Here is a 25256-nt window from a genome sequence, read left to right on the forward strand (position 1 = left end):
CCCCTGCCCCTGCCCTTGCCCCACTGCCCCTGGGTTTCCCCACCCCGCTCCCCGCCCCTGCCGCCCCTCTGTTTACAGCCAACACAGGGCAGTGCTGCTGCAGGCGGGGCAGCCGAGCCGTGCCGTGCCGAGCCGTGCCGTGCCGAGCCGTGCCGTGCCGAGCCGTGCCGTGCCGAGCCGTGCCCAGCCGAGCCGAGCCGAGCCGTGCAAAGCCGTGCAAAGCCGTGCCGTGCCGTGCCGTGCCGAGCCGAGCCGTGCCGTACCGTACCGAGCCGTGCCGAGGGTCCACGTCCCGGTCCATGGCGGTCCAGGTGCAGGCAGCAGCCCGGGAGCACGCCCTCGCCGTCACCCGCGACTTCAGCAGCAGCCCCCGGCTGAGTGAGTGCGGGGCAGGGCTCGGGGGGGGCTCCGGGGGCTGGGGCTGGGGGGGCTCCGCCACCCTGCGGGGTGCCTGCAGGGGCCGGTGTCGCGGCCACCCCCCTGCCAAGGTCAGGTGCAGCCGTGCTGGGGGGCGCGGGGGCTCCTCCAGGGGATGGAGCCGGGGTGGCCCACTGTAATGGTGGGCTCTGCCCCCCCCAGGACAACGTGCCGGAGCGCGGCACCCACTCGTGTCACTGCTCCCAGCCCCTCCCGGCCCCAAAACTGCCGGGTGCGGGCACAGCCCTGCCGGGGGGCCCTGGGCTCACCGTGCATGAGCCGGGCAGGGAGACCCCGCAAACCTCCGGGGGCCAGGGGCAGCCGGGGCCGTCACCGTGCCTCCCCCTGCCTGGGGTCGGAGGCGTCAAGGGCGTTGGAGGCCGTCGGAGGCCCGCGGGGGGCCGGGAGGGCTGCGTGCTGCCGGCTCTGCCCGGTGTTTGCTGTCAACACGGGGCAGGAGCAGCACCCGCCGGGGCCCGGCTGCGGGCGGCTTCTCCCCGGTTGGCGCTGGGCGAGGGCAGCCTTTGGCCTCAGGAGGGGCAGGGAGGGCAGCGAGGGCAGTGCGAGGGGCTGAGGCTGTGCCTCCTCCCGCTGGAGGCAGCTCCTGCCCTCCCCGGAGAGCCCCAGACGGATCCTGCAGGCACCGGCTCTCGCCGCCGTGGCGTTGTGCACCCATGGGTGATGGTTTGATGGAGCGGGGCAGCAGCCCCCCCCGTCCAGCAGCCCCCGTGGTGCACGAGGCGAGGAGTGCAGGGGTGCAGCGGGGTGGTGGCGATGCTTGTAGGAACAAGGACACGTTGCCCTGGGGGGCTGCGTTGGCTCTGGGGGCCGTGTGTCAGGGAACGTTCCCAGCCTCACATGGGCACGAGCGAGCCTTGCGCCTTCCCCCACTGCTGTGGGGAGGTGGAGGACTCGGAGAGGAGGGTCCTGGAGCTGGGGGAGCCCTTGGGACCCCCAGAATGGGGGTGGTAGGAAGGGGAGGGTGGGAGCAGGGTGGGAGGCTGGTGCTGTCCCTGTAGGGCGCACCTGAGAGTGGCGTTTGGAAGGGTTGGGGGGACTTTTATGAGGGTCCCCTGCATGCGAGGCTGAGCACAGCTGAGTGCCGCTTCTGGACGGTCCTGTGGGCGCTGCCTGGCAGCTCCGGGTTTGTGCACGGGGTCTCCAACACGTGCGACCCCATCAGCTGCCAGCCCCACGGCTGGGTGGCAGCGGCACGGGGTGCCCAGCGGTGGGGGGTCCCCACGGGGTGCTGCCTGTGGGAGCAGCCACGCGGCCCCAGCTTCAGCCTGGCACTGGGCTGTCACCCGGAGCCGTCCCCCTCAGGGACACGTCCCCGGCGCTGGCTGGCGGAGAGGACTGAGCCTGCCCTGCCCGCGCGGCTCTGCTGGGGCCGGCTCTCCTGAGAGCCAGGAGGTATTAGCAGCTGCTGGCGAGCGCTGCGAATCCATTAGCACAAGCGGGTGGCAGAAGCACTTATCACCTCCTGGCCTTTGGCTTGACCCATCTTTACGAAAAACAACCCGGCGAGCGATGCCGCCGCCCGCACGTGGACCCGGGGCTGCCGGTGCAACGCACAGTGCCCAGCCCTGCCCCGCAAACGCTGCCTGGAGGGGGCCCGAGGGCTGCAAGGGGGTGGGGGGTGCGGGGGGGGGGAAGGCAGCGAGCCTGGTGGCTGGGTTCTGTGGCAGCATCGGGTTGTCCCTGTCCCCCTGCTTGGTGCCAGGGGGACGCAGAGCTGGGGCTGGGGCTCTGTCCCACAGGATGCAGCCGGGGGGTGCAGGCTGCCCTGCGCACCCCGAGCACCGGTCCTCGTTCCCCCCAGCCTGGGCGGCAGCTGGGGTCGTGCAGGAGAGTCGGGGGGAGAAGCAAGGAGCTCGGGGGGCTCTGCTCGGAGCAGGGAGGAGGCACGTTGCCTTGCCTGGCCTCTGATTTACACCGCCCTGACTAATCGCTGCCGTGCCCGGCGACTTGCAATCAGCGTAAGACCTGAGAGAGCTCGCTGGGAGCGTGACACTGAGTCACAGCCAGCCAGAGGCACGGAGCAGGAATCCAAATTTAGCTACCTGAAAGCCTCGCGGAGAATTCCCGGGAGCTGTGGCCGTGCGGTGACGGTGGCCACGGCAGAGCTGCGGGCGTGCGAGCCCCTGGCGCCCCTTCCTACATGAATTTGGGCAGCCGTCGGCACGTGGTGGGACCTCCCCTGCTCGCTGGGGAGGTGGGGGCAAGCAGAAAGCCCAGAGCACCGGGTGCTGCCTGGGAGGGGACCCGGTGCTCGAGGTGGGCACCGCTGCACCGTGCCTCCACGGGGCCGGGCGGTCCCTGGGCACTGGGGGGCTGCTGGTGACGGGGAGCTGGCGTCCTGCTCCTGCTGCCGCTGCCCAGCTCCTGCCTGCCCGGCCCTTGGGGTGCCTTTGCTGCTGCAGGCGGGGGGGCGCGGGTGGTGCTTGGGGGCCTGGAGAGGTGCCGGAGCAGCAGGGCTGAGCCCGGAAAGGGGAGCCCACAAAGGGGTCTTGTTTCAGAGCGGTGAGAAAAGGATTTGGGGGGGGGTTAAGGAAAGCTGCCTGGGTGCAGAGCCCATCCCGAGCCCCTCTGCCATGCCCGGAGCGCCCACTCCGCGCCCGCAAGCGGGCACCAGCACCCCCAGAGGGGTTACCAGCAGCTTGCGGGCAGGCAGGGATGCCTCTTGCATCTCAGCCCCGCAGTCCTGCGAGGGCACTTGGCCCAGCTGGTGCCTGCTCTGCCCCCCCGGGACGGGGTCCTGCAGCCCTGCTCCTGCCTCCACCCCCAGCCCTGTTTTGTCTGATAGAAATGTGACAGCAAGCCCAGCGCTTTTTTTTTTCCTTTTTTTTTTTTTCTTTCTCTCCGGGCTGGTTGTTTGCTTCACGCTTGGCTGGTGCTGCCATTCTTTGCCCTCCCTCACATGACCGTGCAGGTGTGTATGGGAACCCTCGGCCGGCGGCCCTAATTAGTGGCATAGTGTGTGACCCCCCGCCGGGCTTTTCACGGGCTCCGCTGGGCTTGGGCAGCCCCGCGCGTTTGACAGCGCTGCACAAACTGACACATCGCACAATGGGCAGGTTGCGAGGGGGAGAGCGGTCACTTAGGGACTGTCGGAAAAGTTTGAGGAGCGGCCGCGGGGCTCGGCACGCGCGGCTCGGGGCGGCCAAGGCACGGGCAGGGCCGGGGCTTGGTGCCGAAAGCCGCCGTCGGGGCACCAGCACGGATCCGTGCCCCGGCTCGGGACCTGTGCCGTGCCGAGCATCGGCCTCGCTAAGAGTTTTGGTTAAAATTCGGGTGTGAAACCATCAGGTGGGGAGGTCAGCACGGGGCTGGGTGGGTGCCCTCGGCTCCGTGCGGGGTGACCCCGGCTCCGTCCCCTCGCTCCCTGTGCTCGGGGCCGGGAGCAGGGCTGGGCGCGTTGTAGGGCTGTTTGCTGGGCACCTGCCCTGTCTGCGCCAGCTCCTGCTCGCTTTCCCTGCCCCAGCGCTTCGCTTCACGCCTGGGGCCGGGGGTGTTGGGAGGCTCAGGGGGCACCGAGAGCTGCAGTCGGTGCTCGGGGAGGTGGCTGGGGGCCGTGGGACCCCCCCCGGGCAGCGCTGAGCCTCACACGAGTCCTGGGCACCAACCCAGCTGCTGCGGCAGCCCTTCACAGCTTTGTCACCCAAATCAGCCCGAACCCGGCCTCGACCCAGCCTCCGGTGAGCCCGTCACCCAGGGGTGTCTGTGCCAGCCTCTGCCCCGCGTCCAGGGCCCCGTGGAGCGGGACAAGCAGCGGCACGGGGACACCTCCGCCACCTCCAGCGCCAGGCTCAGCCGAGGCGCAGGATGCGGCCCCCCCCCGGCAGCAGGATGAGGATGGGGATGAGGAAGAGGAGGGCCAGGCGGCGAGGCTCTTTGGAGCAGAGCCCTAAGCTGTCCGGCCGAGCAGCCACCCAGCGCTGCCGGGGCAGGGGCCGAGGGCCGGAGGGCAGGGCGGCTGAGCGGCACCAATTAGCGGGGTGGGGGCCGCTTTGGCAGCGGGCCGTGCCTGCGCCCCCCCCTCCACCCCGACCGCCCTCCGCCGCTGGAGTTAATAGTGCGTGAGCGGCCGGCTAACGGAGATGGCATCTGACAGCGGCTGTGAATTTGGGGAGGGGGCGTGCAAGGGCCAGGTTGCCAGACTTTGCTTTCCCAGTCCCGCTCTGCCCGCAGGTTGGGCCCCCCCTGGCCCCTCTCCCCCCCCTCCCCACCCCCCCGCCCAGCCCACCCACCCCGCCGCTCCGGGGCTGGGTTTTTCATAAAGGCTCAACGTCTTAATTATCTGAATTAGTGCTTTCCGGTAGCGGGGGCTCTCCCCCCCGACCTCCGCCCCGCTCCGGCACTCCCCCACCTTCCTCCTCCCCCTGCTCTCGGCGGTTTCCCTTCCTTCCCGCTCGCCCCCAACCCCGTCGCGGCATCGCCCCGCGCCTGCCGAGCGGCCGTCAGTGCTGTCGCGATATGTCGCGATATGCTCTTACATCGAGGTAGGGCCCAGAGAGCACCGGCTGGGAGCTGCCCCCGGCCCCTGGTGTGACACACGTAGGGGCAGGTGCCCCAGCTGGGGGTGTCCCTGAATTTTGGGGGGAACGTCCCCGCGTGGTGACTCTCAGGTGCCTCGTGGCTTGCAGCAAGCTGAGCTGCGCTCCCAGGAGCGTTCCTGCTGCCATTCACTCCTTGCGTTGAAGGAAATGAGGAATTTTGCAGGAGAATCCCTCGCGGGTGATTAAGGTTTCCGTAAGGTCGGCCCCAGCAGGGGCAGGCCGGGTGAACCCCCAGAAACCCCCCCCAGGACGAGGCGAGCTCCCTCGGAGGGTTTTGTGCCGGGCTTTTCAGCGGAACCGATGAAGAGCAGCGACGTGCGAGCGAGGCCTTCACCCGCACGAAGCACCCCTGCGCCTTTCTCCAGACCCATGGTCGGGTCTGTCTGTCCGTCCGTCCTCCTGCCCACCCATCTCTGGGGGCCCAGCCCCCCCGATCTCCTCCTGGGCACTGCAGAAGCTGCCCGGGGAGGCTCCCCATGGGCTCCCCACCCCGGCTCCAGGTGAGCCGGTGGCCCCAGCGGTCCCTGCCCGCATCGGTGGTGCCGCGATGCTGAGAGCAAGCCCGGGGTGATGCTGTGGGGCCCTGTGTGGCCGAGCCCTGGGGCTGGGTGCCTCCATCTGCCCCGCATCCCTCGGGAACACCTCCATCAGCCTCCTGCCTGCGCCCTCCGGAGGGCATGGAGATGTTTGGGTTGTGTGAAGGCGGCGGGCAGGCGGGGAGCTTGGCGGGTAAGGGGGGGACCGAGCGGTGCAGCCGGCGGCTCTGATGCCCTCGGTGGGCGAGGATGTCCTGGAGGGGCCGGCGGGCGGGGGGGTGCCCGCAGACCACCATGGGGTGGGGAGAAGGCCGAGCCCGTGGGGTGCCCCCACGTGGGTGGCTCCGGTGGCGGAGGGAAGCGGGAGAGAAGAAAAGAGCCCAACAAAACCTCCCGAGGGAAGGGAAGCGGGCGGATATTTGTGAAGGGGCTGGAAGGGGAAATAAAAGGCAGAATGGTCACTTTGGGAATAAAGGAGACAAAAGCGGGGAGATTGGCGGCTGGGTCCCCCGGCGCGCCAGCCCCCCAGGCTGCTGAATGGGCGGCGGGGCTGCCGGGCAGGAGCGGGGCGTAATTGGGTAACGAGGAGACGGCTAATTGCAAAAGTGGCCGGAATTAACACCGGGGCGTGAGGGTGAGCACACGGAGAGGGCCCGGGAGGGACAGGGCAGCTCCCCGTGCCCTGCTCGGCTCTGGGGCCGGATCCTGCCCACGCACGTGCCGGTGGTGACGCCGGCACCGGGCAGCCCTGGCTGCGGGGACGCTGCGGCGAGGGTCCCCCATCCCCTGCAGACCACCCATCCCCGCAGCTGGAGGGAGGGAGGGGGCCGCGAGCTCGCCAGCTGGCCCGGCCTCTCCAATCCTATTAGGATCATGAGTAAATCAGAGAGCCCGGTGTGAGAGGAGAGGGCAGGGGGCTGAAAGGGCCCTGCGGGGTCAGCAAAGCCAGGCCCCGCCATGGCAGGCGTTCCGGCGTTTGACACATCGGGGAAATGATCAAGGAGCAGCTTAGAGCCGGATCAGTTCCCCAGCACCTGCACCCGCCTGGGAGCCGCTCCCGGCCCCGCTCCCCCTTCCCCGGGCACCGTCCCCCTCTTGCGGGGTTTGTGAACCCGTGTGTACCCACTGGGGTCCCTGCGCTCAGCCCCACGGGTGCTCCCTGCCTTTGGGTCACTTTGGAGAGGTCCTGTCCCCTGGGACCCCCGCCTCGTCCCGAGCCACCCCCTGCTGGCCGTGCCCCCGGGTCCTCTCCTCACCCTGCACCTCCTGGAGCCAAGGGGTGCAGAGCCCCAGCCCCACAGGGTGCTGGCACCTCCGGTGGCCCCCGGAGCCGGTCCCATGCTTGGTGGGATCCAGCTCCCGCTGCCCATCCCAGGGGATTTTTGGGGGCAAGCTGTGACCCCCGGGTTGTGGCAGGGGCTTGGGCAGCAGAGGACCCGCTGGGAGCCAGGTCCCACCAGGGTCCCCCCTGCAGCAAGGCCCAAAAACAGGCTCAGAGCTGGGTGCTTGGAGGGGGCTGCGTCCCCAAATGGGGCTGGGGACTCGGGCTTGCCCCAGGGCCCCCCCCCATTGCAGGACCCCGCGATGCTGGGGTGCGGGGGCACCTCTGGGGGGCGAGGCTGTCAGCGTGCGTGATGGCAGCGAAGGCGCCGTGGAGCCACTGCCATCCCTTGGGGGGCATGGGCCCCATCCTGCCCGCGTTACCCTTCCCTGGTCCAAGGAGCTCCTGTGGGTTGTTTCTGTGTTTATTTCCGCCAGCGGGTTCCGTGTTGCCTTTTCTCAAGCCCCGGCCTCGGTGTAATGCAAACCTGCCCTTGGAAAACATCGACCCGCACAAAAGCTTTCCGTTTGCTGGCAAGAGGTGCTGGAGCGAAAGCTCGCGGCCGGGTCGGGGCAGGCTGTCGGCGCTGACTCACTTCGGGCTCTAAATGTTGTTTTGTTTCCATTCTCTGCTGCGTGCCGGGGCGCACCGCGAGCAGCCTGCTGCAGAAGCGCTCCAGTGACAGCTTCGGCGTCCGTTTGGCTGCGCACGCAGCGTATTTGGAGGCTGCCGATTGCCTCTCTTTCTGCGAATTATATTTTATTTAAATATTTTAACGCGAGCTGAGATGAAACTCACTGGGTGAAAGGGATGTTTCCTATGGGCTGTTTCCAGCAGCCGAGGTCAAAGCTGGCACCCGGGGCACAGCAGGGCCGCGTCTGTGTCCCGGGACCCCTCTCTGCCATGCCCACGGTGCCCGTGGGCTGGGGGTGGTGATGGGGGGAGCGGGCTGGGAGCACCCCCGTGGTCCCCGGGTACTGACTGTGTGTCCTTGTCCCACAGCCTACCGGACGGTGTGCGGCGTCAACGGGCCCCTCGTGGTGCTGGACAACGTGAAGGTAAGAGCCCCCTCCTCGCTCCCATGGGGCTGGAAGGGGGACAGCATCGTCCCACCGTGGCATGGATGTCCCCACCAGAGGTGTCACCTTTCGTGGGGACACACGGCCCCGGCACGCCTTTGGCCACCAGCTCACGTGCTGGCCGTGCCAGTGGTGGGAGAGAGACTCCTTTGCCAAGGGGTGACCCCCTCGGCTGTGTCACTTGGGGCTGGGGGGGACCACCGTGCTGTCCCCACCTTGGCCTGGCTGCCAGCCCCGTCTTGGGGCAGGGAGTGGGCAATGGGGCAGTGCGACCCCCGTCCCCTGGGCTGCCCCCTGTCCCCGGGGCTGTCCCCTACTCTGGGGGTCCGTGAGCCGTCCCTGAGCTCCCTCCTCTGGACGCAGCCAGCAGCAGAGCCCGGTGAGCAGCCGTGGCTGGGGGTGTGAGCGTGCACACGTGTGAGTGTGTGTGTGCGCAGCACGTGCTCTCCGCATGCAGGCGGGTGACCGGGCGCACGCTCTGCCCGGCTCCTGCAGGCGCCCCAAGTCCTGTGCCAGCCGCCTGCTCCGATGGCACCACGCACCCCGTCCCCAGCACCGGGCCGGGGGCACCCCGGTGGTGTCCCTGCTCCTGCGGCCGGGTTTGGGTGGGCACAGCCGGGTGTCGCAGCATCCCCCAGCTGGGAGCCCGCGAGGGTCCTGTGGGGCCGGGATGCGCGGTCGGGGCTTTGTTGGCTCCTTTCTATGGCCCCTTTCACGCCGATCCCGGCAGGATGGAAATTAATAAGCTCAATTAAAGAGCTAGGCTGCGGCGGGTGTTTCCTTCGCTTTGTTGTTGTCCTTTATGCAAAGGTCTTTGCAGGAGAATTAAAGTCCAAAGTTCGCAGCGGCGGAGCCAGCCCCGGCGGCTGAGCACGAGCTGGGGATTCATGGGGAGGAGGAGGAGGAGGAGGAGGAAGAGCAGGAGGAAAAAGGGGAGAGGAGAGAGCAGGGCTGGGCAGGCTCTCGTGGAGTGAACCCCCTCGGGCGTTGTCCCCAGAGCAGGACATGGCTTGGCTTCCCCTCCCGGGGGGCACGGGGGCTGCGGCACAGCCTGGAGAAGCTGAGGGCAGTGCTGCACCCGGGCACGCTCTAGGATGGGGCTGGCGAGGCAGCACCTTCCCCTCGCTCTTCCTCCTCCTCCTCCTCCTCCCTGGACCCCTGGGCAGGAGGGGGGTGCGTGGGGAGGCGTGGGGGGCTGCGACGTGTTCCCTGCCGTCCCACCCTGACCTCCCGCCTCTGCTTGTCCCCCCCAGTTTGCCCAGTATGCCGAGATCGTGAACTTCACGCTGCCCAACGGCACCAGCCGCAGCGGGCAGGTGCTGGAGGTGGTGGGCTCCAAAGCCATCGTCCAGGTGAGCGCGGCGCGGCGGGCAGGGGCTGCACGGCACCGCACGGCACCGCACGGCACGGCCCGGGGCTCTGTCCTGGGGCTCTGTCCCCCTCCAGTGGCGGCTGTCCCAGCCCGCAGGGCGCTGGTGGCCGCGGCTCCGTGTCCCCGGACACGCAGCAGCTGCGGTGCTGGCCCACGGCCCAGCAGCTCGAGCGTGGGGTCGCGTTGTGGCACGTGTGGGGCCGGGGCCGGCACCCAGCTGGCTGACAGCAGCGGCGTCTGGGTGCCAAATTCCAAACAGGAAAATCTGCAGAAGTTCAGTAGGATGCAGGGGGCAGGCGTGGGCACAGCCCCACAATTGGCCTCTGGTCCTCGTGTGTCCCCCTGTCCCCTCTCCCAGCCGTCACCCGCTGTCCCCGCTGGGGAAAGCTGGCCGAGTGATGCCACAGCCACCTCAGGACCCCTGTCCCTTGTCCCCATGTCCTCCTGTTCCCTCCCTGCTCTGCCTTCCTGCGCATCCTGGCAGGAACGTTGTGACCCCCCCTGCTGTCACCCCACGGCCACCAGCCCTCTGCCCTGATCCACCCCACGGGCAGGTGGTTGGGACTGGGGGCTCCCAAGAGCCCGGGGGGGGGGGTTCTCCATGAGCATCGGGGCCCTCTGTAGGCAAAGGGACCATCCTGCCCAGGTGGCCCCAGTCCTTGCTCACCACCACCACCACCATCATCATCGTCACCAAGCCAGCGCAGTCTGTGGCTTGGTTTGGCGAACCGAGGTGGCTGTGGGGGCGACCTGTGCGGGACCTCGCTGGCGAGCTGCCGAACTTCGCCCCTCTAATGCTGCCCAGACCTTTGCAGCGCCCTCTTAATCCTATTAGGGAGTCAGCCTCAAAAGGGAAAAAAAAAGAAAAAAAAAGGAAAAAAGAAAAAAAAAAAAGGCTCCTCTGGCAGGAGCAGCTCGGTGCTTTGGCAGGCAGACCCGCGGGCACGCACCCGCAGGCACCGTGCCATCACCCGGCTGCGTGCCCCGGCTTTCCCAAGGCAGCCCTGCTCCAGGGGGCCCCCCGGCTCTAATTAAAGCAGCGTCCTGGAGGTTAATTAATACAAATGGTGTCAAATATTATACGGATGAAAGTGCCTTGGGTTTCCCTTCCCTGCTAGGGGCAGTGCCGCGATGGGGTCTCGCTGTGGGGCTGCTGCACTCCCTGCTGTAACGAGCACCTCGTCCCCCCCAGGGGTGCTTTGGCAGCCACCCAGGGGCCTGAAAGCACAGGGTGCCTCTGCAGGCCCCTAGCACTTATTTACTGCGTGTGAGCAGGAGCTGGCGCCACCAGTTTGGGGATTTGTTGCAGCGAAGCTTTACAGGTGGGGAAATATTTACCCAGGCGCACCAACGTGAGCGCAGCCGTGCACGCCTTCATGCATGCCAGTTTAGGGACAGCTGCCGTGCAGTGTGACCCAGGGGATGCCCAGAGCCGGTGCTGGGTGCCAGCACCCCTCCTGCACCTCCCTGTGTCCCCAGGGATGCCTTTAAGGGCACCTCGTGTGTCCCGAGCCCGTGCTCCCCGAGGGAAGGCGCAGCTGGGGCTGGCAGCGGGAGCGATGACCCGGAGCATCGCCGCTGCTGCGCTCTGAGCCAGCGCCTCTCGGGGCAGACTTCTTAACCCCGGGATTTCTCCCTCTCTTTTATCACCTCTCCCTGGTGCATTTTTCCCATGAGGGCAAATCGAGTAACCTCACTGATGAAACCCAGCCCCACGGTGCGCTTGAGCCCCCCTGCCCCTCTCTGCCCGCTAACTGCCGCTAGCTGGACTCTTGCCCTGCTCCCTGCAGGTGTTTGAAGGAACGTCGGGCATCGATGCCAAGAAAACCTCCTGCGAGTTTACCGGGGACATCCTGCGGACGCCGGTGTCTGAGGACATGCTCGGTAAGCCCGGCTCGGCCGAGCCCTGGCTCGTCTCGGTGCCCGGCTGGCCCAGGACACGGAGCTTGGCACGGACCAGAAGGGTTTTCCCACCAGAACAGCCCAGCTCCGGCCCCAGGTCCTATTATTGTCAGCACAATCTCCTGACCCCAACCAGGGTTGCATGGGGTGAAGGGATGCAGGGCACCGCTCCCCGCTTGTGGCTGCCTGTCTCCTGCCATCTCCTTCCCAGCTCGCGGGGAGCGGGGCCTGCGCCCTGCCTGCAAAGGGCAGCGGTAAAGGGCAGGGGGCGCGGTGCTGAGCGCCACGGCTGCGTGCGGTGCTGGCCGCACGGGTCCCGGCCGGGGTCTCCCCATCCCCTGCAGGGTGTGGGCAGGGGGGGTGCAGGGTCTGTCCCCCCCCCCGTGGTGCTCTTCAGGTGCTTTGCTTTATTGACCTTGGTGCCACCGGGACCGGCGGCGGTGAGGGAAATGGTCAATAAAGCAAAACAAAGGGAAAAGCGCTCAATAAAGCAAAGCAAAGGGAAAAATGGTCAATAAAGCAAAGCTCCCCCGCCTCTCCTCGTGCTCCAGCAATGAATCAGACGGCCCCGTGCCACCGCTGCCTGCGTGCCCAGCCAGCACCAAGCCTGCTGACCTTTCATGCTCCGCGCTCCCTCGCCCCGTTCCCATCCCCGCCGTGATCTTTATGTGCTCTGACACCCGCAATGCTGCCCCGGCCCCTATAGTCCTATAGGGGCGGCAGGTGGGGGGGGGACCGGAGACACGCTGGCTTTGGAGCTATCGATCCCCGGCGGAGCCGCTCGATGAGGGGGCTGAGCACGAGCTGCAGTGCAGGAGCTGTTCGGGAGCCCTCTGGCACCCCCCGGAGCCAGTTTGGGGATGCGAGGTGCCTCGGTGTCACCCCAGCCTGGGGACCCCGCGGAGAAGGTGGCGTGGGTGGCATCAGGAGGGCTGCGGGGAGCTGGCCCCACGTCCTGGCGTCTTGCTGCCGGGGTGCCGTGGGGTTGTGCATGTCACCCAGCCCTCGCATGCCTTGCTCCCTGCCCACGCCCCGTGGCACCCTTGGGTGCTCCCCATTTCTGTTTCCATGCCCAGCAGCGTCGCAGAGCCTTGAGCTGCCGCCTGGGGCAGACGTTTCAATGCTTCGTGCTGGGAATGGCCCAGCAGGGGTTGGGGCTGGGCGCACCCTCTGGGCACCCAAAGCGCTGCTTTTCCACGAAGCCGCAGCTCGGCCTCAGCCGCCTCTCACCCCGGTGCCCGAATGCACCCGGCAGCGCTGCCGGGGGCTGGGGGGGCGCAGCCAGACCCGTCCCCTCCTGTCCCCGGGGCCGTGCTGCTTCCCGTGGGCACCAGCAGCCCTCTCCTTGCAGGTCGTGTCTTCAACGGCTCCGCCAAGCCCATCGACAGCGGCCCCCCGGTGATGGCCGAGGACTTTCTGGACATCAACGGTAACGGGCGCGGGCACCGGGGCTGGGGTGGGGCTGCTGAGCACAGGCCCCCCACCCACTGTGGGGCTGGGTGGCCGCACGGGTCCAAAGAGGGCTTCTTATTAGTTATTCTGTACTATATTAATTATTACAGTTATTATTCTATTAGTGTTTTGCATCATCCGGGGCATCCCCACCACTTCGGGGTGCCCCATCGGCCTCTCCTCCTCCAGGCCAGCCCATCAACCCCCACGGGCGCATCTACCCCGAGGAGATGATCCAGACCGGCATCTCGCCCATCGACGTGATGAACAGCATCGCCCGCGGCCAGAAGATCCCCATCTTCTCCGCCGCCGGCCTCCCCCACAACGAGGTGGGTGCCTTCGTGCCCGCGGGGCAGAGCGGGACCGCGAGCCCTCAACACGAGGACGCGAGGGGGATTTAGGATCCTGGCTCCTGCCTGCGTCTGCTCCTCACCCCCTGCTCTGGCTCTGCGTGGTGCTGGGCTCTGCCACATCCACGCCGTGCAGGGTGGGTGCCAGGCGCACCGCTGGGGTGCACGCGGGGAGGGCGTTCCCCCGTGCCTCAGTTTCCCCATCTGCAGTTCCCCCTCTGCTACCCCATTATGCCAAGAGCCGCACCGGGGGCAGAGATTTTGGAGGTTAAGAAGCGTTTGGACCGTGCACTGAGTCACATGGTCTGAATTTTTGGGTAGTGCCAGGAGTTGGACTCGATGATCCTTGTGGGCCCCTTCCAGCTCGGGATATTCTGTGATTCTCTATAAGATGAGATGTGGGGTTTTCTGATGAGGGGTGCCCCAAATGTGGGGTGCCCCGAGCACAGGGTGGGGGCTGCAGTGCCCCCCCAGCGTCCCCTGAGTCATGGGCGCTGCACCAAAACCACCAAGCTCGGGTGGCTGGGGACAGGGATGGGGACAGGGATGGGGACAGGGACAGGGTCAGGGAGCGCAGCCCCTCGCTCCCCCGGCAGCAGCGGCACGGCGCAGCGCCAGACGGTGATGCAGTGGGACAGAAAAACGTCCCTGATGGATCGGGAGTGACAGGGGAGAGTTCACGCGGCCGAGCCGGGGCTCGGTGCGAAGGGCACGGCGGCACGGCCATGGGGCACAGCTGCCTGTCCACCCCCGGCCCCTCGGGTCCCAGCCTCTGTGGGGCACCTGGGGACAGCGGGGACGGCCGCGGGGTGGGCGGCTGGGGATGCTGGTGCCCGGGGATGCTTCCTCCTTCGCTGTCTGTGCCCTGGAGGCACCCCCTGCCCCTCGCTGGGGTCTGGCCGTGCCGTGGGGCCGTGGTGTGGTCCCGGCGTGGTCGTGGCCCCTGCGGCACGGCCCCCCGCTGCACGCCTGCCCCGTCCCGCTGCAGATCGCCGCGCAGATCTGCCGGCAGGCCGGCCTGGTGAAGAAGTCCAAGGACGTGATGGACTACCACGAGGACAACTTCGCCATCGTCTTCGCGGCCATGGGGGTGAGTCGGGCCCGGGAGGGGACCTCGGCAAAGCCAAATTGCGTGGGGCACGGCAGCAGTCTGGCTGCTGCCTCTCCTGCCTCTGCCTCCCCGTGCACGGAGCTGCCACGTGCCCGCTGAGCGGCCTCACCCCGCAGGTGAACATGGAGACGGCTCGCTTCTTCAAGTCGGACTTCGAGGAGAACGGCTCCATGGAGAACGTCTGCCTCTTCCTCAACCTGGCCAACGACCCCACGTGAGTCACCTGCGGGCTCCGGCACACAGCTCTTATCCTCCTCCTCGTCCTCGTCCTCGTCCTCGTCCTCGTCCTCCTCCTCCTCCTCCTCCTCCTCCTGGGAGGCTCTGCAGGCGCTGGGCACTTCCCGCCGCAGCCCCCCGGCAGCGCCAGCCCCTCTCCCCGCAGGATCGAGCGCATCATCACCCCGCGCCTGGCGCTGACCACGGCCGAGTTCCTGGCGTACCAGTGTGAGAAGCACGTGCTGGTCATCCTGACGGACATGAGCTCCTACGCCGAGGCTCTGCGGGAGGTCGGTGCCGCCCGCAGCCCCCACCCAGCTCCCCATCCCCATGTCCCCACGTCCCCAGGCCCCCTCTGCTCGCCCCGCTGCCCCCTCCAGCACCGACTGCAGCCCCCCCGTCCCGCAGGTGTCGGCAGCCAGGGAGGAGGTGCCCGGGCGCCGCGGCTTCCCCGGCTACATGTACACCGACCTGGCCACCATCTACGAGCGGGCCGGGCGCGTGGAGGGCAGGAACGGCTCCATCACGCAGATCCCCATCCTCACCATGCCCAACGACGGTGAGCGTCGCCCCGGGGTGCGCGGGGACACCAGGGCACGGGAAACCGCAGGGCTGGGAAACGCCAAACTCTTTTATTCAAACGGGCGTGGGGGAGCTTGTAGGATCTGCCGTGGCTTTGTTCAAGGCGCTTTGTAGCAAAACTTGCTCGGTTTCTTTTTCGTTCTCTTATTTTCCCCACGGTGTCCCCCTGCGCCTCCCCAGGCAGAGCAGTACGGAGGCGCATGGCGTCACACTCCTGCCAGAGCGTGGTTGGGGTGGGCACGGGACTGGGGGTGTACATGTGCATGGGGAACCCCCCGGGGGTGTGCGCACACACATAGGTCTACATCTGGTGCTTGCTTGCCCTGTGGTGCGGGACCCGCTCTCGCTCCCAACTGCGTCCTCCAGTGGCACTGCTCCATCTGCCCTGGGCTGGTGGCCGGTGCTGTGCCCGTGCCCACGGAGCAGCCGTGCTCACGCCGCCTGCTTTCCCCAGACATCACCCACCCCATCCCCGACCTGACGGGCTTCATCACCGAGGGGCAGATCTACGTGGACCGGCAGCTCCACAACCGCCAGGTTTGTTCCTGGCACCGCCTCGGGGATGGATCCGGATCCACGCCCGTGGGCTGGAGAGCGCAGCGATGCCCAGTGCACTGGGGCTTGTGGGGGGAACTGGGGGGGCCAAGGGCAGTCACTGGGGCTGGCAGTGTGGGACCGTGCCTGTCTCCCCGCAGATCTACCCCCCCATCAACGTGCTGCCCTCCCTCTCCCGCCTGATGAAGTCGGCCATCGGGGAGGGCATGACCAGGAAGGACCACGGCGATGTCTCCAACCAGCTGGTAAGGGCTGGGCGGGAGGGAAGCGGCACCGTTTGTCGCTGCAGCCCCCTCCTCCCCTGGCTGTGGGCTGAGATCTTGCTCATCGTGGGCTGGAGCCCTTAGTTTCGGCACCCAGCCTCTCCTGGAGGTGAGGAGGAGCTGGGGTGGCTGGCCTGGGAAGCTGGAAGTCCTGGGGGCGCAAAGTCCCAGCGGGGCACAGGGGATGCATGGCTGTGGCTTGCCCTGCTGCAGGAGCGAGACGCAGCCAAGGGGACATTGGTCACGCAGCACAAATTGGTGGTTGTTGGTGCTGCAGGGTCCTGGGGGGGTCAAAAAACGCCCACAAATTCCAGCTGCCCAGCCCCAACGCAGGCGCACAGGCCCTGCTCGGGGTGTCCCCAGGCGTGCCACGAGCAGGGGGCAGGCAGCCAAGCCCAGGCTGGCGTTTTCCCGAGCCGGGCAGCCGCCAGCTGCGCTGCTCCTGCCGGGGCCGCACGGAGGGTCCGTCTGTCCTGAGGGCACCCCCTGCCCCGCAGTACGCCTGCTACGCCATCGGCAAGGACGTGCAGGCGATGAAGGCGGTGGTCGGGGAGGAGGCGCTGTCGGCCGACGACCTGCTGTACCTGGAGTTCCTGCAGAAGTTCGAGAAGCAGTTCATCACCCAGGGTAGGGCTGCGTGGGACGGGGCAGAGCCCGGCGCCACCCAGCCCCTGCACTGCCCTCGCCTGCTTCTCCCCCAGGCCCCTACGAGAACCGGAGCATCTTCGAGTCGCTGGACATCGGCTGGCAGCTGCTGCGCATCTTCCCCAAGCAGCTGCTGAAGCGCATCCCCGAGACCATCCTGGCCGAGTACTACCCACGCGAGGCCAAGGCTGCGGGCCAGCAGACGGCCAGCACGGCGCTGTGAGCACCCCAGGGGGGGTCGGCACCGGGCTGCTGCTGCCCAGAAACCTCCGTTTCCAACCCAAATGAAAAGGAAAGTGCAAGAAACCTCCGACCCTTGCTCAATAAAGCAGTGCGACCTCTAAACCCGGGCTGTGCGCTGGTGCTTCCCACCCCGGCTCTGAGCTCCTCCTGCCCCGTGCCTCCCCACGGCACTGCCCCGTGGCAGCCTGGCGCTGCTGTCCCACCTTGTCCCCCCCCAGGGACGTGGGCCAGGCCCTGCCCCATGCTGCCGCTGCCCCGCAGCCAGCCCCACGGGCCCCAGCAGCCAGCCCGGCTCTGTGCTTGGCTGCAGAAAGCTGCCCGGGCTGTGCACAGCTGGCGTCTCGTTAAACTACAGCTCCTTTTCTTTTTTGAGAGGACCCAGGGGGCTTAAAGCCCCCGAGAAGGTGTCTTTGTTGCAAATCTGCACGGAAAAGCACAGCCCTGAGGGAAATGGGACTTGCAGCTGGGGCAGAGCGAGTTTCGGTTCCCGCTGCCTTTTTGCAGCAGCGCATCTCCCCGGCACGTTCCCGCTGCAAAAAGCCCTGCTGCCGGGGGTCCTGCCGTGCTCCCCGCCACGTCCCCCCCGAACCAGCACCCCCAGGGCTGCAGCAGCAGCAGGAAAATCCCCGCCGGGATGCGGGTGCTCGGCCCCGAGCTGCTGCTGCTGCACACCGAGGGGCGGCCGCTGGGCCCGCACCGGGGTTTCACTTCCCTGCGGCGGGCGGGCGAGCGCCGGGGCGTTGGGAGCAGGCGGCCCCAGCACCCGGGGGACCGGGGGACACCGGCACCGCTGCCGCCATGGACTGGGCTGGGGAAGGCGCTGGGCAGCTGGCAGGTGAGGCTCGGGGGGGGGTCTGGGGTCCCGGTCCCTTCCCGGAGGCTCAGGGGTAGCTGGGGGTGCCGGCACGTCCCGAGGGAAGGGTGGTGGGGCCGTGCCCGCGGCCGTCCCCGTGGTTTCTGGGTGCCCTGGGCTCCCCGAGGTGCTCTGCAGGGCAGAGCCAGCCCCTGGGGGCTGCAGGGGGGGGTCTGTGCAGCGCAGCCCTGTGTAGGGGAGGGAGGGATGATGTGGGGCTGCATTTAGATGCGTCCGCCAGACCCCAGACATGGGGGGGGTGTCTGTGTGTCTGTCCGCTTGTCTCTCTGTCCATCCTCTGTCCATCTGTTCGGGCCGTGGGAGGCACACTGCAAAATCTGCCCAAATCTGTGCGCTCTGACAGCATGGGGTGGGTCAAAGAACAAAACCGGGAGCGATGAGGTACAGCGGGGTGGCTTGCGAGCACAGCTGGCGCGGGTCCCGTGGGACCACCGGCCCCTGCAGGTGGCTGCGGGTCCTGGTGGCGGAGGGTGGATTAAAAAGGGGGGATTTGGATTCCGGAGCGCATTCCCCACCAGATTAGGGCTGTTATGAAAAGGGTCAGCGGCAGGTGCCGGATTCCTTCCCCGCAGCCCGTGACGCACCGCGGCCCCTGCCTGCTTTGGGAGCTGGTCCAGGGAGGGGCTGATGCAGGAAAATGGGGGCGCACGGGGGTCCTGGGTCCCCCCGGGAGCTCAGCTCGCCCCCCTGCCACTTGCTGCCTGGAGGGACCCCCCAGGACCCTCCATGGTGCCCAGCCAGCTGGGGACAGCAACGGCTCCATCCCTGGAGCTGCGGTCGGTGTCGGCCTCCCGCCGTGCTCCTGCTTTCCCCGGGGGACCCCTCCCCGAGCACCCCCTTTGCTCCAGGGTCTCTCTGGTCCCATGGCCGAGCTGCCTCCCCTAAGAAACTTGTTGGTGTTGGCTCTGGCTTTTGCAACCTGTTCCTCGGTCCTTTTTTTGTCACCTCACTGCCTTCTTCATGAGGCCGTGGCTGCAGCAGTACCTGGCAGCCGTGGCCCACCCGTATCCTGTGGTTTTATGGGGCAGGGAGGGCAGTGCGTTTCTCAGGGGTCCCCGGGCTGTCCCTGTGCAAGGTTTGGCGAGCAGGGAGGAAACCGGGGACCAGTGGGAAACCGATCATGCTGAAATCGGGACGGGTGAGCGCGGGGCGCTGGCGCCTTCACTGATTTTCAGCAGCAAAATTCGGCTCCGCCGCCGGCCCTGCTGCGGGTCCCTGTCCCCAGCCCGACCACCCTGGCCCCCCGGGGCTGAGCACCCGCAGCCCTGCTCCTGGTGCCTGGGGGGCTGCTGAGCACCGAGCCACAAGGGTGGCAGCGCAAACACCTTCCCACCTGCACTGGTAACCTCCGGCCCTGTTTCGCTTCCCCTGCAGCCATCGTGGAGTCAGACAGCAATGAGGAGGAGGAGGAGAAAGAGAAGGAGGAGGAAGAGGAGGAAGAGGAGGAAGAGGAGGAAGAGGAGGACGAAGACGAGGAGGAGGAAGAGGCAGCCATGGTCCAGGTATCACTCATGGGCTCATTCTCTGCTTTATTTCCATCTTCCCCATGCAATCCAGAGGGGACAAGAGGGTCCCCTGCCCGCTGGCCCTGCTGTGCCCCGGGGACCCTGGGCCGCCGCCGCCGGGCTGTTCCCATCCCAGCGGCCCCATGGAATTGGGGGCTTGGGGCTCACGCGGGGGGGAGTATGGCGCTGAGAGCTGCCTTGCCCCCCCCCAGACCCTCGCCGAGGAAGACGAAGCGAGAGCGTGGCTGGACGACTTCCAGCAGGGTGAGTGCGGTGGCCGCATCCTGCCGAGCATCGCTGGTACCACGCCGTGACCCCGGGCTGGGGCTGGGGGCTGGGGGCTGCTCGCCCCCGTCTCCAAGCACCTCGATGGGGATGGAGGAGGTGGGATCGGCCCGGGAAGGGCAGCCAAAAGGCACATCCCGGTGCGGACCCTCGCCCACTTTCTCCGCAGCACCCCGAGCACTGGGGTGGGCACGGGGTGCCAGGAGGAGGGCAGGGACCGCGGGCAGATGTGGCCGTGCTGGTGCTGAGCCCCGGTCCCCGTCCCGGCAGCCTCGCAGGCGCTGCTGGCCGAGCTCTCAGCGCTGGAGGCAGAGTGTGAGATCGAGAGGACGTGCCGCCAGCAAGCCGAGGCGTACGCGGCACAGGTAGGGACCCCGCGCCCGCGGGAGCGGGGCGGTGCTGGGCACCCCTCTGCCGTCCCTCTGGCTTCATTTTTGGGCTGGTTTCAGGGAAACGGGCAGCGCTGTGGGCACAGCTCCCTCCTGGGCTGTGTCCCCTGCCACTGCCCAAAGCCAGGCGCTGCGAGGTGGCATCACGGGGGGGTGGCAGCAGCAGGGACACGGGTCACAGTGGGACCAGGGACAGGGCTGCCGTGCCCCCTGGGGACGTCAGCAGCAGTTCCGTGCAGAAAGGCTTCCATTTCTGGCCCCTGAATGGGGCTGGAGTTGGCAATTTTGCTGTGCAGGGAAACAAATAGGAAAACGGGGCAAATTCCCACCATTTCCGATGATGTTTCCTGCGATGGGAGAAGCCCCCTCTGTTCTGTGCCCCCGGCCGGCTGCACCTGGCGGGGGGGTCAGGATTTACCAGCGGGGCCAGGACCCTGCTGGCACCCTGCTGGCACCCTGCTGGCACCCTGCCTGCCCTGGGGACCCACGGAGCAGCCCCGGGCAGGGCTCCAGCAGCGACCCCCGGCCCCGGCCCCGGCCTCTCCGCAGGTGCAGAAGGAGAACACGAAGCTGAAGCGGCTCAGCCTGGCCCTGCCGCCCGGTGTGGGCGCAGGGGACGGGGACCTGCCCGAGGAGGGGGACGCCAGCCCCGACCCTGCCCAGCGCCACGGGCAGGAGCTCAAGGGTGAGCCGGGCCCCTCTATTTTTGCCTCTCCCCGCATTGCTCCCACGGCACCCAGGGGTGAATTCTGCCCCAGCTGCGCTCGCTCCTGGTGCGAGCCACAGGCCCCGGCCGTTCCCGTAGTGGTGTTCTCAAAATTAGCTAATTAGCGGCAAGCACGTCGTACCCCAAAGTCGCATCAATTGGTGCTGAGCCCACGGGTCCCTGTCCCCTGCCCGGCTGCGTCCCTCGGTGCCACCCACGCGGCGTTTGTCCTGCGGCTCTCCCTCGTGCCTCATTCCGGGAAAGGACGAGGGAGCGCTGCTGGGACAAGTGAAAAAGGCGAAACGAAAACACTGCAGCCCCGCTTCCTCCTCCTCCCTTCTGTTTTCCCATGCTCGAGATTTCGGTTGCGTTTGTGGCCTGGAGCTTGTTTCGCCTGCCCGTGTGGGGGGTGTGGGGGGGTGGGGATGCTGTGCTCAGGGGTGCTGTGCTCAGGGGTGCTGTGCTCAGGGGTGCTGCGCTCCAGCCTCCAGCGGGGTCGTCGGTGACGCAGCCAGGACGGGTGCCACCTGGGGAGGGGGCTGCTGTCCCCTTGGCCACCCCGTGCCCCCCCCTTCCCTTTTCGCTCCAGGTCTGCAGGAGAAGCTCTCCTGGCTGCTGGTGGAGAAGAAGGAGCTCAGCATCCAGGTCCAGGAGCTGCAGAGGCAGAACCGGGACCTGCAGGAGCAGGTACGGGGGCAGCCCCCCTCCCACCCAGCCGTGCCCCCTCCCCAGGAGCCCCTCGGCCTCCCCCGATGTGCTCAGAGCCCCCTCAGCACCTTCCCTTTTCCCCGCCTTCCCCAGCTCCTGCTCGTCCTTGCAGCTCCTTGCTGAGCTGGGGATGGGCTTTGGGGGGGGGCTGAAGGACCCCTCCGTGTGCAGCCCCTCTCCCTGATGCTGGGGGGGGGGGGGCAGGCTGGGGGCAGCAGGACCCAAGCCCGGGGTGCCAACGAGGGGCTTGTCCTGCTGCAGCTGGAGAAGGAGAAGCTGGAGAGGCAGAGCCTGCGGGCGGCCCTGGATTCCTCCCAGCGGACGCTCAAGTCCTTCAAGAGAGGTGAGGGGGGTGCTGGGTCCCCCCGGCACCGCTCCCGGCCCCGCTGCGCCCCGCCAGGGAGGTGCCGGCTGGCTCCCCAGTGCCACCAGTGCCCCCAGCGCCACCAGCCCGGTGACCCAGCTGAGGGGAGCCAGCGGGAACCAGAGGCGATGCCGCAGCCCCAGCGCGGGGATTTGGGCGTCCCGAGGGGGTTTGTGCCCCCCCGCCCCGAGCTGAGCCCCCGCCCTGGCAGTGTCCCAGGTCGTCACCCAGGACTACTGCGAGGCGCTGCAGAAGCTGGAGCTGGAGCAGGACCTGCGCCTGCACGCCGAGGCCTTCGCCCACAAGGTGCGGGCGGGCTGGCGGGGGGCACCCCGGGGTGCTGGGGTGGGGGGGGGGGCAGGTGCCCTACAGGACATTGGGGTGCAGGGGTGTCAGTGCCCCTCATTGCAGACACCTGGTGCACTGCTGGCTTCGCCCCAAACCCAAGGGGAAGCAGCGGCTCCCCGGTGCCCATCGCAGCGCCCCCGGATGCTGCCCCGCAGGGCACAGTTTGGTTTTTGGGGTTTTTGGCCGCGGCACGGCGAGGGGCTGAGCGCCAGCCTCCGCCCCTTCCCGACCCCCGGCCCCTCGGGCAGATGCTGGTGGCGAAGAAGGAGGCGAGCAGGCAGAGCAGCATCCTGCTGCAGAGCGCGGGGCCCAGCGCCCAGCTGCTGCGGGCGCTGCAGGAGGTGGGGAGCCTCACCCGGGCGCTGGAGGAGGCGCGGCAGCAGCACCAGCAGCAGGTGAGAGCCGCGGGGTACGGCACTGGGTGGCTCCAGACCTCTGCATCCCTCGCCGCGCACCGCCTGCCGTCGCCCGGAGTGGGTTTCCCTCCGTGGATTTCCACCGCCACGCTGTGGAAGCCCGGGGAGGGCTCCCGGGGCTGGGCTGGCGCTTGGTGGGACCCCCTGCTGCAGGCTGGCACCGGGCAGGGGGGTGGCTGGGAAGGGTCCCCCTGCCCTGCCCCGTGCGTGTCCGCCCGCAGGTGAAGGAGCTGGAGGAGCAGCTGGGCGCGAGGCCGCGGCAGGAGGAGCTGGAGCTGGCCCGGGCTGCGCTGGCTGCGGCCGAGGAGGGGAGGCAGGAGCTGAGGGCGCAGCTGCAGGAGGCGCGCGGGCGGCTGGCGGAGCTGGAGGCGGCCGGTGGGTGCCTCGCCCCGACCCCCGGCCTGGGGGCTTCGGCTCACTGGGGGGAACCAGCCCCAGAACGGGCACCCCCCCCACACACCCCCCCGAGCCCTAAATGTGGCCCCACCGCAGCGCGGTCGCAGCAGGAGAAGCAGGAGGGGGACCTGGCACGGAGCGAGCCCGCGCCGCCACCGCCGCCGCCACCGCTGCCACCGCCTGCACCCGCCGTCCCTGTGGAGTAAGTGGCACGGCACCAGGGGGCTTCAGGCCTGTGTGGGCCGCGGGGACCCGAACCCTTCTCCGCCCCACACAGGCTGCTTGTCCTGTGGGGCTGTGCCTTGCCCCCGGGCTGTCCCCGGGGTGCTGTGGGTGCCAGGAGGGCAGGGAGCAGACGGGGGCGCAGTGCCGGGGGGCTCTGGCTGGGCACTGGGGTGGGTGAGGCAGGGACGGCTCAGAGCAGGGACCTGGGGGGGTCTGGCCGGGTCCTTACCAGTGCCGCGGGTGGAGCAGGGGATGTGGGCAGGCCGGGCTGTGCGTTTGGCCGCTCGCTGCTTTTTGCTGTGTTTGCAGCAGGGAGCGGGGAGCAGGGAGCAGCTCCAGCAGGCTCTCAGCCCCGCTCCCCCCCCCCCCCTGCAGCCCCCTCTTGGCGCTCAGGCAGAGGAAGGGTCAGGCAAACCCGCAGCACCGTAAGTCCGAGAGCGTGGCCCCAAGCTCCTGCCCTCCCCTCCTGCGCCTCCCCCTGCGCGGGGGCACCCTGGCACCCCCCAATTCCCAGGGGAGTGCCGGCGATGCTCCCGACACGGACGGAGCGCCTGCCCTGCGTGGGGGGGCGAGCACCCCCCAGCCAGGCACGGGACGTCCCGTGGCGGGGCTGGAGGGGGCAGCTCCCCGCTGCCGCGGTGCGTGGGGTCCCAGCAGGGTGCTCCCCGCGCAGGCAAGCCGGGAGCCAGCGATGCCAAAGCCCAGGCCGTGCAGGAGATGATGGAGAGGATAAAGAACGGGGTGGTGCTGAGGCCCGCAAAGGAGCGGGTGCCCCTGGGCCAGGTAGGAGATGTGGGGCTGGTCGCCTCCGGACCCTGTCCCGTGGGGGAATGGCCCCGGGGCTGGCACTCGGGGTGCCTTTGGGGAGCACCAGCTCCTGCGCGCCTCTGCTGGGTGCACACAAAAGGGAACGTGAAAGGGGGCCGGGGCCCCCTGGGCCAGGTCTGTGGGACCGCTGCTCCCGAGCCAGGGCAGCACTGATGGGGACAGGCAGGGGAGCCGGAGCCTTACCCCGAGGGTACCTGCCTGGCCTGGCCTGTCCCTTCCTGAGAAACCCTGGGCTCCCCAGCCCCAGTGCCTGCGTCACCCTGGGGACCATGGGCACGGGGGGGCTGCGGGGCCGAGGGGACAGTGGGACGTGGTCCCATCTCCTCCCGTCCTCCCGCAGTCAGCCAGCAAGCGGCGGAGCGCGGCGCTGGAGCTGCGGGGCATCCTGGTGAGCAGCTCTGTCCCCAGCGGGGGGGGGGAAACCCCTTCCCGGGGTGCAGGGAGGTGGCAGCACGGGGTGACCCAGCTGGAGCTGGGGAGCGCCCCGTGGGTCCCCCCCCCCCGGGGCTGTTCCCGTAGCTCCCCGGCTCGGCGCGCTCTCTCCTAGGGCGCCATGCGCAGGGCAAGCAGGAGGGCGAGCGGGCGCAGGAGCAGCGTGCGGGGCCAGGACAGCCAGCTGGAGGCCATCCTGCAGCGGCGCCGCCGGGCGATCGATGCCCCCGCGTCCCCCCCGCAGCCGGACAGCACCGGCCCCGGGGCTGGGGGCAGGACGGAGCCTGGTAAGGGCCGGGGCTGGGCGCAGAGGGGCTGCGGGGCTTGGTTTAGGGGCTCGGGTTGGGCTGTGCCGCCCGCATGGTGGCACAGGTCCATCATACAGGGCCTGCTCTCGCTGGCCCCGTGCTCGCAGCATCCCGTTGTGACTCTGATGACTCCCTCTGCCCATCTGTCTGTCTGTCTGTCTCTCTCCCCAGGGCACGAGGACGCTGGCAGGGCTGCCTCCCCCGGCCGCTGGCACGGGGACGGGGACCCGGTCCAGTTCCGACCGCGGGCAGTGGGAGGCATCTCCCGGAGCCGGCCCTGCGCCTGGCTGGCCGGGGGGGGAGAGACGGCGGAGCGGGGGCAGCCCGAAACCCAGCTCAGCCCTGCCCGGAGCGGGGCGGCCGGAGGGGAGCAGAGCTGTCCATCTGTCCAGTCATCCGTCCGTCCCGCTTAGGGGGAAGAAGCAGCCACCAGCCGTGTCCCCAGGGCCACCAGCACGCAGCTGCTGGCTGGGGCACGGCAGCGCGGGAGCAGAAGTCTGCCCCAAACCGGGGAAACACCACTGGGCTGGGGGCGATGCTGGGGGCAGCGGGGGGGGGATGAGAAGGGGCAGGGTCCGAGGTCACTGCAGGGCCACGCCTGGCGAGAAGTGACAGACGCAGACGGACCCGGCGGACAAGGCCATTCACCGCTAGCTTTGTGCTCATTTCCTAGCAGCCTGTACCCTCCTGTGCTTTAATTAAAGGCGAGGCGGCACCGGGTTCCCCCAGGCTCCTTCGCAGACCCTCTCGTGCTGGGGGCTCGGGCGCAGAGCGAAGCCCCCCGCACGGTGGCACCGCGGGGGCTCGCCCTTGGCCACGGCACAGTGCAGGGGCTGCGGACCCCCCGGGTGCTCCAGCGCATCCAAGCA

At 68.5% G+C, this 25256-nt stretch overlaps 2 protein-coding genes across 3 annotated transcripts; both read left to right on the forward strand.

Annotated features, from left to right (window-relative positions):
• The first annotated feature begins 166 nt into the window (after positions 1–166).
• ATP6V1B1 (ATPase H+ transporting V1 subunit B1) lies at positions 167–16705 on the forward strand. Of its 2 annotated transcripts, none has more exons than XM_066997013.1 (14): positions 167–378; positions 7836–7891; positions 9166–9264; positions 11075–11168; positions 12538–12615; positions 12828–12967; positions 13977–14078; positions 14216–14313; positions 14482–14605; positions 14724–14874; positions 15352–15434; positions 15593–15697; positions 16213–16342; positions 16417–16705. In XM_066997013.1, exons 1-14 carry the CDS (start codon positions 300–302, stop codon positions 16581–16583), a joined length of 1506 nt encoding a protein of 501 aa, XP_066853114.1. In that variant the 5' UTR covers positions 167–299; the 3' UTR covers positions 16584–16705. The 2 variants fall into 2 exon arrangements, with proteins under 2 accessions (XP_066853114.1, XP_066853115.1); XM_066997014.1 differs by lacking the exon at positions 167–378 and adding an exon at positions 7298–7373.
• A 404-nt stretch (positions 16706–17109) lies between these two features.
• Positions 17110–25107, forward strand: LOC125179698 (shootin-1-like). The gene is made up of 16 exons (XM_048045616.2): positions 17110–17438; positions 18852–18979; positions 19195–19246; positions 19538–19632; positions 20206–20341; positions 20952–21049; positions 21332–21413; positions 21646–21740; positions 22031–22177; positions 22420–22573; positions 22691–22796; positions 23195–23244; positions 23493–23602; positions 23988–24035; positions 24195–24366; positions 24559–25107. The coding sequence occupies exons 1-16, from the start codon at positions 17402–17404 to the stop codon at positions 24798–24800; spliced, it is 1752 nt and encodes a 583-aa protein (XP_047901573.2). The 5' UTR covers positions 17110–17401; the 3' UTR covers positions 24801–25107.
• Positions 25108–25256: the final 149 nt, after the last annotated feature.

The sequence above is a fragment of the Anser cygnoides genome, chromosome 4, assembly GCF_040182565.1.
Source record: "Anser cygnoides isolate HZ-2024a breed goose chromosome 4, Taihu_goose_T2T_genome, whole genome shotgun sequence".
NCBI classification, from domain to species: domain Eukaryota; kingdom Metazoa; phylum Chordata; class Aves; order Anseriformes; family Anatidae; genus Anser; species Anser cygnoides.

Coding starts and splice junctions, on each gene's coding strand:
- ATP6V1B1 (XM_066997013.1), top strand. CDS start 300: ATGGCGGTCCAGGTGCAGGCAGCAGCCCGGGAGCACGCCCTCGCCGTC. Junction 7,892..9,165: donor TGGTGCTGGACAACGTGAAG/GTAAGAGCCCCC, acceptor TGTCCCCCCCAG/TTTGCCCAGTATGCCGAGAT. Junction 14,606..14,723: donor ACGCCGAGGCTCTGCGGGAG/GTCGGTGCCGCC, acceptor CCCGTCCCGCAG/GTGTCGGCAGCCAGGGAGGA.
- LOC125179698 (XM_048045616.2), top strand. CDS start 17,402: ATGGACTGGGCTGGGGAAGGCGCTGGGCAGCTGGCAG. Junction 17,439..18,851: donor AGGCGCTGGGCAGCTGGCAG/GTGAGGCTCGGG, acceptor CTTCCCCTGCAG/CCATCGTGGAGTCAGACAGC. Junction 22,574..22,690: donor GGCGGAGCTGGAGGCGGCCG/GTGGGTGCCTCG, acceptor GCCCCACCGCAG/CGCGGTCGCAGCAGGAGAAG.